At 43.6% G+C, this 15,414-nt stretch overlaps 1 protein-coding gene across 17 annotated transcripts in view; it reads right to left on the reverse strand.

Annotated features, from left to right (window-relative positions):
* The window catches only part of TTLL5 (tubulin tyrosine ligase like 5), a 284,906-nt gene that overhangs the window by 67,556 nt on the left and 201,936 nt on the right, over positions 1 to 15,414 (reverse strand). For 14 of the 17 annotated variants that reach the window (XR_006818746.1, XR_006818744.1, XR_006818745.1 and 11 more), the window contains one exon: positions 380 to 597. The exons of the other annotated variants lie outside the window; for them this stretch is intronic. Coding sequence is in view for 11 of the 14 variants with exons in the window: in XM_046008989.1 (XP_045864945.1) it covers positions 380 to 597 (218 nt within the window). In the remaining 3 variants the exon portion in view is untranslated. The remainder of the gene's footprint in view (positions 1 to 379; positions 598 to 15,414) is intronic. 17 annotated transcript variants of the gene reach the window in all.

Raw genomic sequence — 15,414 nt, forward strand, 5'->3', positions numbered from 1 at the left:
AGGAAGACGATTTCCTTTCCTTTCTCAAGCCCGCAGCTCAGCACCGTTACCTGGTGCACTGTCTGATAGCAGTTCCTGTCAGAGGCTGAAAGACTTAGCAATGATCTTGAACCTGCATCAGCTCTCATCACAATCCCCAGGGAAGCTAAGAGCCGCACCTGCCCCTCCCACAGGGTACACAGCCCCAGCCTCGGCAGGGCTCACCAGCTCCCCAGGTGATTCTGACCTGCAGCCCAGTTAGCTTTCAGTCCCCATCACCGGCTCCTGTCTTCAACATTTCAGTACAAACCCTTTTGAAATCCTCATAAATAAAGAGTACTCTTAGCACAGAATTGACACAACTCAGGGGAAACCGAACAGAAGATTAAGGAAAACTTACTTGGAGGCCCTCTGGGATGTGGTCTTTCTGAGGACTTGTTTGTGATTGGCTGGGGGCTTGGGGGTCAGCGACGAGGAAGAACTTGGAGGCGGCACCACTTTCTGGGGCAGAGGGGTTGGCTTCTGGCCACTACCTGTGGCACTTGAAATTCTGCAAGCTGTGCCAGTATTTATTGTCCATAAATTGGAGTTAGAGAGGGTGTGACTGCCAAAGATGGCCTATAAGAAAAAGAAAAAAAGATGGGCAATGGAGATGCCCTTCCTAACCCATCTGCTATAAATGAACACCTGGCTTGTAATCCTCAAGTGGGACAAAAGGAAACGGGAAACCGCTCAGGTAATGTTTGAGGGAAAACTTCTCTAATGAGGCCAGTGCAGGGCCACGCTCAGAGGAGAGAAATCTCTGGAAGCATAGAGTGGAGACAGTCTTGTTGAGAGTACACTGGGCTAGGAATCAGGGTATCTGGGTACTGTGTATTTTCCAGTTGCAGAAATCAGAAAAGCATTTGGTCTCTCTCAGCCTTCGTTTCCTTCATCGTTAACAAATATTTAACGAATGTCTCCTACTGGGTGTCAAGTGCAAGAAAGAACGCACAAAACAGAAGTGGCCTGAAGCTTGACTTAACTCCAGCCCACTTGGAGAACACTTCTAGAAGGCTTGCACACTTGAAGAGTGGAAAGAAGCTGGGGTGGCAAGGGCATTGGGAGCAGAAAGGGTGGAAAGAGGAGGCGGGAACAGAAAGCTCGGTACTGGGGTGCCTGGGTGGCTCAGTCGGTTAAGCCACTGCCTTCAGCTAAGGTCCTGATCCCAGGCTCCTGGGATCAAGTCTCACATTAGGCTCCTTGCTCATCGGGGAGCCTGCTGCTCTCTCTGCCTCTGCCTGCTTGCGTGTGTGCTCTCTCTCTCTCTCTCTCTCTCTGACAAATAAATAAATAAATAAATAAAATCTTAAAAAAAAAAAGAAAGAAAGGTGGCATTCTGTTACATATCCATCTTTAAAAGAAAGAAAGAAAGCAAGAAAGCAAGCAAGCTCGTTACTAACTTTAACTTTTCTGACACAGTTAACACCTTGTGGACCTAAAGATTGACGTAAGACTTTACATTTCAAAACACCCTCAGGGGCACCTGGTGGACTCAGTCGGTAGAGCATGCGACTCTTGATCTCAGGGGCTGTAGGTTCCAGTCTCCCATGCTGGGTGCAGAGGTTACTTAAAAATAAAATCTTTAAAAAAATAAGGTATTTCAAAGTAAAACTACTATCTGAATCCTGCTCGCTAAACGAATCTAAGATCAACACAGAAGTATATTTTGTGAGGGTAAGCCTACAAATCAATAAAGACCTAAAAAATCACCATCTAAATATCAAAAACACTAACACAAGTCTACAGTTGGGATGTAACGTATGCTTTCTCAAGTACATGCTTAAAAAATTCTTACAACTTGTTTACCTCATTAGAAATTCGGTTTTTTGGGGCGCCTGGGTGGCTCAGTGGGTTAAGCCGCTGCCTTCGGCTCAGGTCATGATCTCGGGGTCTTGGGATCGAGTCCCGCATCGGGCTCTCTGCTCGGCAGGGAACCTGCTTCCCTCTCTCTCTCTGCCTGCCTCTCTATCTACTTGTGATCTCTCTGTCAAATAAATAAATAAAATCTTAAAAAAAAAAAAAAAAAAAAGAAATTCGGTTTTTTGGGGTCACAAATTTTGTTACTGATCATTCGATACTATTAATACTGCTTTCAATATCCATGCATTATAGAAGCTTTAAATGTAAATAATACCAAGAGAAAAAGAATGAAGTTGACAAAACACATAAGGTCCTGGGCTAGGCAGGTCTGAGGGGGGATCAAAGAGTCTCGTGTGGAGGAAATGTATCGCATGGACAGGCCCGACAAAGAGCAAAGGGATTTCAGAGCAAGAGGGTCAGAGCATTCTCAAATGGAACAGTCTGAGATGTTCATCTCTGCAAACCATCCAAAAGCAAAATTGAAAAGCTCTTCATTCACCTTCATCTCTGACCCAAAGAGGGGGAACAAAGGAAGACCCGAGCCCATGGGCAGAGCCTGGAGCTTGGCACTGGGGGAGGAGGGCGGTGACTGTACATGTGGGAAGGTCTTAGATGGCCTGAGAGGGCCCAGGAGCCCTGATTCTGCTCTGACAAGCCTTCTGAGGACAAGTAACCAAAAAGTCCAGCAAGGGAGCCTCAGAAACAAATCCTTTCCCTTCAAGTACCATTTCCATATGTGAGGGTCTCCACATCTGTGGGAGACATTCAACTGGAGGGGCGGGAGGCAGGAAAGGGCTCCTGTAGGTTCCCCTTTCCACCACTATATCCCGACGCGTGAGCGTAGATCGAAGAGTGCTCGAAAGTGCCCCATTCAGGCCTCTGTCAACATTTTTGTTCATAATAAAGAAGGGAAGAAAGGGAAAAAAGATGCCTCCTTCAGGCTAGGGAAGGCCAGAAATCAGAATGAGGGCTGAAGAGCTCTACAGCAGCCATCCACAGAGAAAGTCACCAGATGAGGAGCCAAGGAAGAAAAGCCATTGTTAGCAAAGGGCTCTTGGGAGTGAAAATACTATTGAGTGCGATTTTTCATGCTGTAAAGGAACTGCCATCAGTAAAGAACATCAATTCGATACATGTTGCCAAAGTGACAACTTAACCATATTTTCAAGATCATGGAGTTTTGGGGCACCTGGGTAGCTCAGTGGTTTAAAGCCTCTGCCTCCGACTCGGGTCATGATCCCAGGGTTCTGGGATCGAGCCCCACATTGGGCTCTCTGCTCGGCGGGGAGCCTGCTCCCCCCCCCCCCCCGCCTACTTGTGATCTCTCTCTGTCAAATAAATAAATAAAATCTTAAAAAAAAAAAAAATTTAAAAAAAGATCATGGAGTTTTTCTTTTGCTAAAACATCTTGCTGGAACATCTAAATACAAATAAAAAAATAATAAAAACAGCAAGATCAGAAGTAAGTTCCTATTTTTGCAAAAAGCAAAAAGAATATGCAGAACCACACACACACACACACACCCCAACACACACAGATACACAAACACACAGAAACACACACACACACACAGTTGCTATCTGCACAGAACAATTCTGAAAGGATATACAAAAAAACTAGTAACCTCCATGGAAAAGAACTGGTTAGCTGGGGGTCCAGGAGAGAGGGAAACTGTTTACTATATATCATTTGTATCCTTTTGAATTTTGTACCACCTATATGTAGTTATTTATTACAAAAATACATTATTCAAGAGTCGAAAGGAAGTCCAATTCTCTTAAGATTTAAGCAGGTAACAAAATTAACTCTGAATGCAAGTCAAAGTGTCCAAGTGACGCTCAAGTTTTAACCAGGTGGGAAGGGGACTCAGTATTTTGCAGGGCTGAAAAAGAAGTTCACTGTTCAACACTTACTATGCCAACAAATCCAGATTTGGTCATCAGTGAGAGGCAGAGACTCAGGTCTAAGTGGAAAATAGCAGGGCTTTGCAGTCCAGTGTGCCTGGGCTCAAATGCAGGTTCTGTCACTTACAAACGGGGTGACCTTTTCAAGTTCCTGAACTTCTCTGACCCTTAGCTTCCTCATAGGCAGTTAGAATTACATTGCTGGACGACTGAGGATTAAATGAAGATCACATATGAAAATCCAGCCCAGGCATTCAATAAAGGATTCTTGTAAGAGACCAAACACCAAGGTCCTACTAGACACTCAACAAATGCTCCATTCCTCCCCAAACTTCCACGTCAGCTTACTGAGGAACCAAAGGACGGGATGACATGCAAGTCTGCCTCTCTGTAATGATCTGGGAAAGGCACTGGCTGTGCATCATCAACATATCTTTCCAGTCTTACGATGATGCTCACTAGCTAGGAAAGCAAACTCTTAAAATGAGAACATGTGCTTAGGTTCCCCAGGTCATGTTTACTCACTTCTCTCTGGCAGGAATGATCTTTCCCTCTTCTGAATGCTTGTAACAATGGATTTGTATGCGTCTTATCACATTAGCACATTCTACCTTGTGTTATGGTCACTGATGTTTGTATTTTTCTCTCCTTCCGGACAATGCACACTGGTGATGGCCAGACTGGTATCTGATTAATTTTTGTTTCACTCACAGTGCCTAGTAGAAGGCCTTGTACATAAAAGGTGCTTAATAAACATTTACCCCATCGACGTAAATAAAAAAAAAAAACCTCATATAACAACCACTACTTATCCTTTTTTTTTTTTTTTGCAACTACCAAATTCCTATAACAAGAAAACAGGCAAGTTTGCATTTACATAGAGATGTACTCTTGTACTAGGACCATTCTCTGGACTGTGAATAGGGCCCAGTGTATTATTTGTGTTCAGCTTATACCTAGCCACAAAATATAAGTAAGCCCTTCTAGTAGATCCCAAACAAAAATAAATTCATCTTCCTAGATGCCAATTTTGTGGCAGCTCCTTAGACTTTGATGTTCTGTGGTGATAAGGTCAGTCTTCACCTCAAATAACAAAATAAAAGCAATTAGGATAATTTATTGCTTAGAAGACTGTCACCTGCCCGGACACTAACACTTCTTTCCTTTTTCCTAATAATACTGCCCTTATTTTGTTCGGGCAATGATGTGCGCCCAGCTAAAAAACTGTATTTCCCAACCTCTCCTGTACTTAGAAATAGCCATGTGACATAGTTCTGAGATATAAACAGAAATTTCCAGGTGTAGTTTCCAGGACAGCTCTTTAAAGGGGTGGAAACTGCTTAGTAAACAACTTTTGCCCCTTACTGTTCTTCCTCCCACCCAGAACATGGGTATCTAGCTAGCATCAGGTGAAAGTTACTTCCTAAGGATTGCAGAGCATAAAGACAGGAAAGCCTGGGCTCCTGACAGTACCACAGAGGTCAAGAGAGCCTAACTCTAGACTTCTGATTATATGGGGGAAAAAAATCTTTAACTTGGCAAGCCATGACGGGGAGAGGAGTCTGCTAGATGCAGTGAAAGGGAATCCTAACTGAGCTGACCCATAATCCGCAATCTCCCAGTCACCCTTGTCTAAGCATTAATATAAATGTACTGCAGCTCAAAAAAGCAGATACTCTTTCCAAACACAGCAAAAAAGCTTCTAGGTTCTCAGCTGCTGTTCAGTAACCATACTCTAATACACTGAATAGATAAGGACATGATCACAATTCCATACCCTCCAAAATTCCAGAGAGTCGGTAACATAGACAAGTTCCCAGGTATTTCACCCAAACCAAGGCTAAGTATAATGAAATGAAGGCAATTGAATTTGATAAGAAGAAACCCAGGGAAGTACTGAGGCAATGTTAAGAGGCAGATATAGAAATGAATTTATTTCGACTGTTGGCAGAAGTCAGCCTCCCCAGGCCTCTCATAGCACGTACTGGCCCTGATCCTACAATTCCATCAACGATAGATTATGTGAGTTGTTTTGCCCTCATATTCATTCATAAATGGACAGAAGAATTAGATCGAGTTCTCTCTATATAAATCCTAAAGAAAGGTGAGGGTTGGATACATAATACTAGCACGCTGCTCCTGTGGGTTAACAACCGGTAAGGGGGCTACACTGTCATCAGTCAATGTCCTGGGAATGTGAGAGCTGTGTAAGCACTGGCCTCCACTCAAGACCTGGTCAACATATACAAGACTTTTGCTTCTTTATTGGGTGTGGGAAACAGCCGTGCTTCAGTAAGGAGACTCAGAGAAAACCACAGTTTGAGGGTTGGCTTGGCCCCAAGCCAAAGACTGGAAAGGCCCTCCTTCTCCCACAACAGAAGGGTACTCGTGGGTGGGAAGGAGGAATTTCTGATAGACAGAACACAGACTACAACTTGGAAGGTTATGGGGAAGCAAGATCTGGGCTCTCTTACTAGAAAGATAATACTGTTCAGAGATTAAATTCTGGGAGGTTTTTTCTTTACTTTTTTTTTTTTTTTTTAATTCCTTCCAGAAAAACACTTCTTTTCGTCTTTGCTTGGGCTTCTTGGTGATGAAGCAGAGCTGGATAACTCTTTGCATTGAAATTACTCTAAATTCAGTTCTTTCTTTTTCTTTTTCTTTTTTTTTGAAAATTAAGGGAGATAAAGTAGGGAAATGTTGACCTTCACTTCAGTGGGTTAACGTCTTTTTGTACCCCTTTTACTTTGGTTCCAGAAAAGAAAACATTTTTATGCATGATTCTCCCCACTGAGATTTTTATCCTAACTTGGATAAAGTTCCCATTACATAGTACACAAAACCGCTTCTAGAATGTTGCTCTCTGGCAGCTCAAGTACTGGTTTCGGTATATCTTCTTGAGCATGTCCGATGCTCATCACTCACCTACTACAACCAGCCAAGAGTGTTCTATGCAAAGAACACATTGTGTCTTTTGTGCAATCATGTGATGCTGCGAAAAGCTTGGGGGCCAAGGTGAGGGTGAGGGTAGCTGTTTCTATTTTAGCAAAAGCAAACTTCCAAAAGGCCTTTGTCTCACATTGTATGGAGTTCTTGGCTGTCTTCCATTCACAATGTTTGTCAGCTGGGACAAGACTGGAGTCTGAGCAAGAGAAACAAGAGTACAACCTCTGGGATGGGGCAGAAACCCAGAAGATGCTACTGTTCGTTCGGAGAGAGACTGATGACGCGAATACCTGAGATAGGGCTTTGAGTGGTCAGAGATACCAGAAGTTCTCCGGCATATCCTTTCATTTCTAAAATCAATTAAGAGGCTCTGTCTCTTTTACCAACTAAGATTGAAGGGTCTTAGTGATTCAAATGATCTGCTCTCCAGTATGTGAATACAGCTGCTTACCTGTATTGAAAAATTTATTCACCAACAAAAACCACTGTGTTTCAGGCAGTTCCTAAGTCAACGCTACTTGTACATTTGAGAAACAATGCCGGTCATTAAGAGATACTTAGATATGCTCCTGGGCCTCAGACTCTGTCATCTGATAAAACCGATGATTCTAGCAGTAGTCTCTGAGTTGGTTTTTCAACCAACCAGCATCAAGACAACTGAACTGATTTGGGGCCAGGAGTGTGTTATGACCAAAGAAGTCCAACAATGAGGCAGCTGTCTAAGGCCAGAGTTGCAGCCCATGACCAGAAAACCCAGTGAAATTGACTAGCCCTAAGATGTCACGTAGATGACCTTCCCTCACTAGCAGCCTATCGTGGTATTAATCATCCTTTCTACTTTTTCTTCTCGTATCTCACTGGCAATTGTGAACAAATTAATTTGCGTTTATCTTCAATTGTTCCGTAATATCATTTTAACTAGCTTCTGCTTCTGGCACAGGGTGGGAGGTGGTAACTAAAACCTCAAAGTTGGAATCATAATGCTATGCATATTTAAGGTTAAAAGTAATACATAATAGGGGCACCTTGGTGGCTCATTCAGTTAAGTGGCCAACTCTTGGTTTCGGCTCATGTCATGATCTCAGGGTCATGAGAAAGCCCAGTGTCGGGCTCTGCACTAAGTGTGTAGTCTTCTTCTTTTTTTTTTTAAGATTTTATTTATTTATTTGACAGAGATCACAAGTAAGCAGAGAGGCAGGCAGAGAGGGAAGGGGAAGCAGGCTCCCCGCTGAGCAGAGAGCCCGATTCGGGGCTTGATCCCAGGATCCTGGGATTAGGACCAGAGCCGAAGGCAGAGCCTTTAACCCGCTGAGCCACCCAGGCGCCCCCGTGTGGAGTCTTCTTAAGATTCTCTCTCTCTCCTTTCCCTCTGCTCCTCCACCCACTGCTCACACACTCTCAAAAACAGAAACAAACAAATAAACAAAAGGGAATACATAATAGAAGAGAGAATCTGCACAACCATATTCATTGAAGCATTATTCACAATAGCTCAGATGTGGAAGCAATCTAAATGCTCATTGACAGATGAATGGATAAAGAAAATGTATATACATAAGATAGAATATCGTTCAGTCTTAAAAAAAGAAAGAAATCCTATAATATGCTACAAAATGGATGAACCTTCAGGACGTTATGCTAAGTGAAATAAGCTAGTCATGAAAAAGAAAATACTATGATCCCACTTATATGACGCATCTAAAGTAATCAAACTCATACAAATACAAATTAGAATGGTCCTTGTCAGGGGTCAGGGGAAAACAGGGAGTTGTTCAATGAGTATAGAGTTTCAATCATGCAAGATGAAAACGTTTTATTGGGGGCTCCTGGGTGGCTCAGTCGGTTAAGCGACTGCTTTCGGCTCAGGTATTGAACCCAGGATCCTGGGATTGAGCCCCACATTGGGCTCCCGGCTTAGCATGGAGCCTGCTTCTTCCTCTCCCTCTGCCCCTTCCCCCTGCTTGTGCTCTCTCTCTCTCACTCTCAAATAAATGAGCCTCTCTCTCTCTTTTTTTAAAAGACTACTTATTTGAGAGCAAGAGAGAGAATGAGAGCGAATTAGCATGAGAGGGGGAAGGTCAGAGGAAGAAGAAGACCCTCTGCTGAGCAGGAAGCCCGATGCGGGACCCGATCCCAGGCCTCCAGGATCACAACCTGAGCTGAAGGCAGTTGCTTAACCAACTGAGCCACCCAGGGGCCCCCAAATCTTAAAAAACAAAAAACCCCCCAAACCAAACAAAACAAAAACACTTTTTATTGATCTGTTACACAACAATGTTCATAGTCAACAATACTATACCATACACTTAATTATTAAGAGGGTAAATTTGTGCTATGTGTAAGAGCTATGCATTTAAAAAAAAAGATTTTATTTATTCATTTGACAGAGAGAACATGAGCAGAGAGAGGGGCAGAGGGAGAGGGAGAGGGAGAAGCAGACTTCCTGCTGAGCAGGGAGCCAGGCTTGGGGCTCCATTCCAGAATCCTGTGATCATGACCTGAGCCAAAGGTGGACGCCTTTGGTGCCACCCAGGTGCCCCAAGAGCTATGAATTTTTATTGAGCTTTTACCATGGGTCAACATGCCCTTAAGCACTTTACATGCTATTATCTCATTTAATCCTCCCAAGCATTGAGGTGGGTCCCATCACCATCTCTATATAAAGGAAGCAACCATAGCACAAAAAAGTTCCATAATTTGTCCATCATGGCACAGCTACTAAGTAGTAAAGTAGGACCCATGCCCACGAAGAGTCTGATTTCAGAGCCCCATTACACAACACAGTCTTCCTCATTTATGTTATGCTGACTCCCTTTAAATGCAAATCCACTGAAATCATATTTCCCTTCCAAAGCAAATCTAGAGCAAACCTAGCAATGTGTCCAATTTTCATCAGCTGCATTTAAAAGACCCAGATTTCGCTAGCTTTACTCCAAGAAGGAAAGCTTGAAAAAAATCTGCCTATATGCAAAGTTTTGTTACTAATTTTAAAAGTTAAAGTATGCATGCATGTATGTATGTCTATAAATAAAGATAACCTCAAAAGATCAGCAATGGGGGCGCCTGGGTGGCTCAGTGGGTTAAGCCTCTGCCTTTGGCTCAGGTCATGATCTCAGAGTCCTGGGATCGAGCCCCGCATCAGGCTCTCTACTCTGCAGGGAGCCTGCCTCCCCTCTCTCTCTGCCTGCCTCTTTGCCTACTTGTGATCTCTCTCTCTGTCAAATAAATAAATAATATCTTAAAAAAAAAAAAAAAAAGATCAGCAATGACCCCAGACTCAGAGTTGAATTGGTTAAAAAAGATAATTCAGAGCATCATTTTCCATTGTCTCTTATCTTTTATTAGTTAGTAGTTTTAGGAAATTATTTCTCTTTCAGCGTCCTTGTTCTCCTGATGGTGTGTCTGTGTCTTACGTCTCCTGATGAGTAAAATGAAATAATCAGACAAGGCAACCTCTAAGTTCCCTCACAACTTTAAATTCAGAATTTATAAGTGTCTAACTGGTCTCTGCCTTTTGATGTATGGTTTGTGTTATTTGGCTCAGAATCTCAAACGGGTGACCTACTGTGTATCTTTTTTTTTTTTTTTTAAGATTTTATTTATTTGACAGACAGAGATCACAAGTAGGCAGAGAGGCAGGCAGAGAGAGAGAGGAGGAAGCCGACTCTCTGCTGAGCAGAGAGCCCGATGCGGGACTCTATCCCAGCATCCTGGGATCATGACTTGAGCCGGAGGCAGAAGCTTTAACGCACTGAGCCACCCAGGCGCCCCCTACTGTGTATCTTTGCACAGACCTGGCTTAACCATTCGTTACGCTTCTTTCTGGGGCTGTGTCCACTTCAGATGGACGTGATTCTTTATATTTAAGGAGGAGGTCTTTCATTATCTCACAGTTATGGTTTTGAGTCCTTCCTATGCCCACAGACAGAGAAAAACAAACCACGGGTCACAGAGTGAGGGCAGGGAAGGAAACTGGTTGCCAGGCAGCAGTAGCAAAACCACATGTTAAGGCCATACAACGAACAAGGTTGAACCCAAGCGGCTGGTAGGTGAACAGTTGCCTTTTAACATACCCACAACCAAGCAGAGTTCTATACTTTGATTCATTACGTTGACCCTTTCTTTCGTATTTGCATGTATGGGTCTGTAGCAGCAGCAGCATCAATAAATTTGGAATGCTTTATCTGACTGAGGGTAAATGTGTAAAACCAAAAACAAATGAATAGTCCCTTCTCTCAAGAGGGAGGGTGGTAGAGTGGAAAGGGGCTCTGGAAGCTCTCTGACCAGGTCTGAATATTATCTCTGTAATTAGCTAGTTATGCAACCTTGTGTAAGTTACTTAAACTCTTTGAGTTCCCTCATCGGTGGGATGGAGATAGTGTTATATCCAGCACACAGATGGCACTCACTCTGTGTCCATTTCCCTTCCCCTCACCTCCCCCCCCAACCAAGATTCCAGAGGGGCACTTTCCAGCAGTTGCTTAGAAAGCAACCTGGCGCGGCCCCTGGATGGTTCAGGGGGTATAAAGCCTCTGCCTTCGGCTCGGGTTGTGATCCCAGGGTCCTGGGATCAGGCCCCGAGTCGGGCTCCCTGCAGAGTGGGGAGCCTGCTTCTCCTCCCCCTCCCCCCGCCTGCCTCTATCTACTTGCGATCTCTGTCAAATAAATAAAATCTTTAAAAAAAAAAAAGAAAAAGAAAGCAACCTGGCAGTCATCAGGGGACTTCTATTACTAGTCATGATGAATCAGCATAACAAACTGGTATCTCTATTATAACAACATTATTAAGAATCAGAATTTATATGGAATTGAAAAAGCAAGCATAATAGTAATCATGCAAAATTATCACCTAGGGTAGTCCCATTTGTAGACACCGGTCATGATTCCCACTAGTCTTTTCTCAAATATGCCATCATAGAAATAAAATTCAAATACCATGACCCGCAACATTAACAGGGTAGAAAAGATAATGTGATAATTGAAGAGATAACACCTATGTTATTAATAACAACCCCCACAAGTGTTTCAAAATTCAAACTTCTAGAACATATTTCAGGATACTGCATGACTCAGCAGTCCCTAACCATATTACTATATAGTAAAAACACAAAAGAGGGTAAACAGTGGGTGTTTCTAAGAGTTCTAAAGGAATACTTTCGTTTTTTGTTTTTTTTAAAATTTTATTTATTTATTTGACAGAGAGAGATACAAGTAGGCAGAGAGGCAGGCAGAGAGAGTGAGAGGGAAGCAGGCTCCCTGCCGAGCAGAGAGCCCGATGCGGGACTCGATCCCAGGACCCTGAGATCATGACCTGAGCCGAAGGCAGCGGCTTAAACCACTGAGCCACCCAGGCGCCCCTAAAGGAATACTTTCTTAAGACTCTTTTTTTTTTTTAAGAATCTGAGATACTGGGAGAATGTCTAGACCTGGGTTTAGGTACGTTCAGTAGACCTCTTTTATGACAGTGTATATGATGGATGAATGCTAGTAGACTAGTCAGGATACTTGCAGAGGACTTTTCAAATACAGTTTTATAGGTGTCAGTAAGTACACTTGTGAATGTATGAACTGCAACTTAAAATTTATGTAATAATACACATAGATTAATACATAAGTGTGTGTGTGTGTGTGTGTATAAAATATACACAAACACTTCCATATATCATCAGGGTGGTCACACACAGCATGACAGTCGAGAGGCTGGATGCTGTGTCTGCAGGCATACTTGGGGTAAAAGACCTGGTTTTTTATTTATTGCTTACATGACCTGAGAAAGTTACCTTAAGTGATGATCTGTTTTTTTGTCTGTAAGATGGGGCTACTAAGAGGACAACTGGGAGGATTCAACGTGATGATGCAGGTGAAAGTCCCAGCCCAGTGCCTGACCCGTGGTAACATCCTGAGAACTGCAATCCTCACGATACGTACAGATACACATTATCCTGTCCCTAGCAGACATCAGCCAGCTGAGAACCAGAGAAGTCTGTACAGCCTGTCCCATGCATGGGCCGGGCAGAAGCAAGATTTAAAAGCCAGATTATCTGACTCTAAAGCCTGTCCAGGGGGCCCATTTCCCGAACAGCTAAATGTAGTTTTACATGTATCATTTCACATGTTTTCAACGTATTTTTATTAGGTAAGAAGAACAGAGTTTGGCTTGGCAAAAATCTACTAAATCAAACGGTTCTACGAAAATCAATCAATCATCATCATCATCTAGAAACTGAGTGTTGTATGAGATCATCATCATCATCATCTAGAAACTGAGTGTTGTATGAGTTCCTGATAAAAGTCGGAAAGAAAACTAAAATGCAACAAAACACCCAACAAAACAAAACAAAGCGGCGGTAGATTATGACATTCTCCAGGAACTTAAGCGCACGCGCACAAGTTCTTCCTCCTGAATAGTCCCAGTCCGAGCTTCCTCCCGGACACTCTGCTAGAAGGATGGAGAAAGACTCCCCCGGCACAGTCAGCCTGTTTGCTTGCTCTCTTTGTGCCATGCTGAGGAGCCAGCGTGTTATTGCTGGCTGCCTGGAAAAGCCCGGGTGCCTGCTGAATTTCTTTCTTTCCCCTCCCCCACAAAACAAACACACAGCAGCTGAAGGCTTGGAGAAACAGTATTCATTCCTGTAGGGGGGCAGAATTTTTCTAGACACATGCAATGGACTTTTAGAAGCAGTATAACAAGACTTGGCCGGGCTTATATGGGAATCCTTTCCACACCTGTGGGGTTGTGCGTGGACACACTTGCCATTAGCCAAAAGCTCATTACAAATGGCACTCAAGACGTACTCGCATACTGAAAGATCCTTTGGTGTGAACCCAGAGCCCCCCAGCCCCCACACTTGTTACCGGAACATGAGTTTCTGTTGGCCCTTACTGATCTGGTCAGTCCAGCAAGAGAGAGAGCACGGTGGGCAGGGGGAAGTAAAAGCCAGGAAGGATGAAAGGAGTTCGGGATGCAGTTTTCTCCTACCCCGAGTTAGCTCACTAGGTTCAAAATGAAGTCTATGAAAAACTGAACTGCTCTGGCTAGAGAGCGGAACCAGTGAAAAATGAAGATTTTTAAATATTTAAGACCCCTTCTTTCTCCCCTCTGTTGTTAAAAGAAACTTCAGCAGTTCTGCCCTGGCCATCAAAATGTCCTTAATTTTTCTGCTTTTGGGGCTTTTTTTTTCAGTCTGGATGAGGCAGAGAAGAGAGTGGGAGGGAAGGAGAGGGGGGCTGGGAGCAGAAGTTTAACAAAGGATCACTTTAACAGAAACTACTGAGTAATCGCTCTGTCCTGGGCCAAGAATAACATCAGCTCAGTGTCGGCAATTAGAATCAGGTCAGTTGGGCCTCACAGCCGGTGCGGCCCTCCGCGCAGCCCCCCAGCACCAGGGCTACTCATGCTGATGTCACCAGCAGTCGCTGCTGCCCGAGAAAGTCCCCCGACACAGTTGAAAGAAAAGTGTTCTAGCCTTCTCCTTCGGGGGCAGGAAGCCGGAATGCGAAGGAAGGGGGAAGCAATGAGTGTAAACCAGAGAGAAGACACACACCGGCCCAGATCAACACATAACGGATTCATTTCACCACCCCGAGCCGACTTCTGTCACGTCTCCAACCACCGAGAGTCCCGTGACATGAATGAATATATGTGAAGCACCAGGAACAGGGCTTGGGCCACAGTGCTTACTGAGTGTTGGCTATTATTATCCAAAACAAAGAGGGAGGAATCTGTCCCCTTACTTATCTTGTAGCCACCATAAAACTTGCAGCCGGAGCAGTGATTGCTGAGCAAAATGTACCCTGATAAGAAAAATGTACACGACGGTTCTCGAGTTTGGAAAACTTATTTATAAGGAGACTGTGGCAGATGGAGTGAACAAGATGGAAACAAAGTTCATATAAAACAATGAGTGCCTGGAATTTTATAAGGGCAACACTAAGTTTTAACATTTTTGGTCACCCTGCCAAAGGACAGAAAACAAGTCACTGAAGAGGAGATGTTTGTAATCGCTTTCCCTCTAGCTCAATGGTTCTCCAAGTGTGGTCCCCCAAAGACGAACATTGGCATTACCTGGGGAAAAGGTTAGAACTGGAAATAATTGAGGCCCATTCCCAAACTTACTGAATCAGAAATGGGGTGGGGTTAGCGATCCGTGTTTTAACAGGCCCTCCAAGTGGTTCTGCTGCTCATAATCAGGGGTCCACAAACTAGGGCTTGTTCGACAAATCCGGCCTGTTGCCCATTTTTAATAAATAAATTTTCACGGGAGAATAGCCACACTCATTCATTTCCATACTGTCTACGGCTGTTTCCATTCTACCGTGGCAAGGCTGAGTAGTGGGCACAGAGACTCTACAGACTAAGAAGCCTTAAGTATTTGCTATCTGGCCATTTACAAAAAAAAAGCTCACTGACCCCTGTCTGACTTAGGATGATTTCTTCTTTAAAACTGCTGGTTTTACTCATCAGTGTGTAAAAGTGCATGGTTTCCATTTTGCCTTACTTTGTTTATCCTGCTCTCTGTCAAAAGGACTGGATCACATCTATTTCCTTGTTCCTCAGTCTCTGGAAATCCTGCCCATGGCTCTCGGTGACTTCCTCTCCGATGCCCATGTTACAGTTCCAGTCTCACTCTCTCTTTTTTTTAAGATTTTATATATTTATTTGACAGAGAGAAACACAGCGAG

This window comes from Meles meles, chromosome 6 (assembly GCF_922984935.1).
Source record: "Meles meles chromosome 6, mMelMel3.1 paternal haplotype, whole genome shotgun sequence".
Lineage (NCBI taxonomy): Eukaryota > Metazoa > Chordata > Mammalia > Carnivora > Mustelidae > Meles > Meles meles.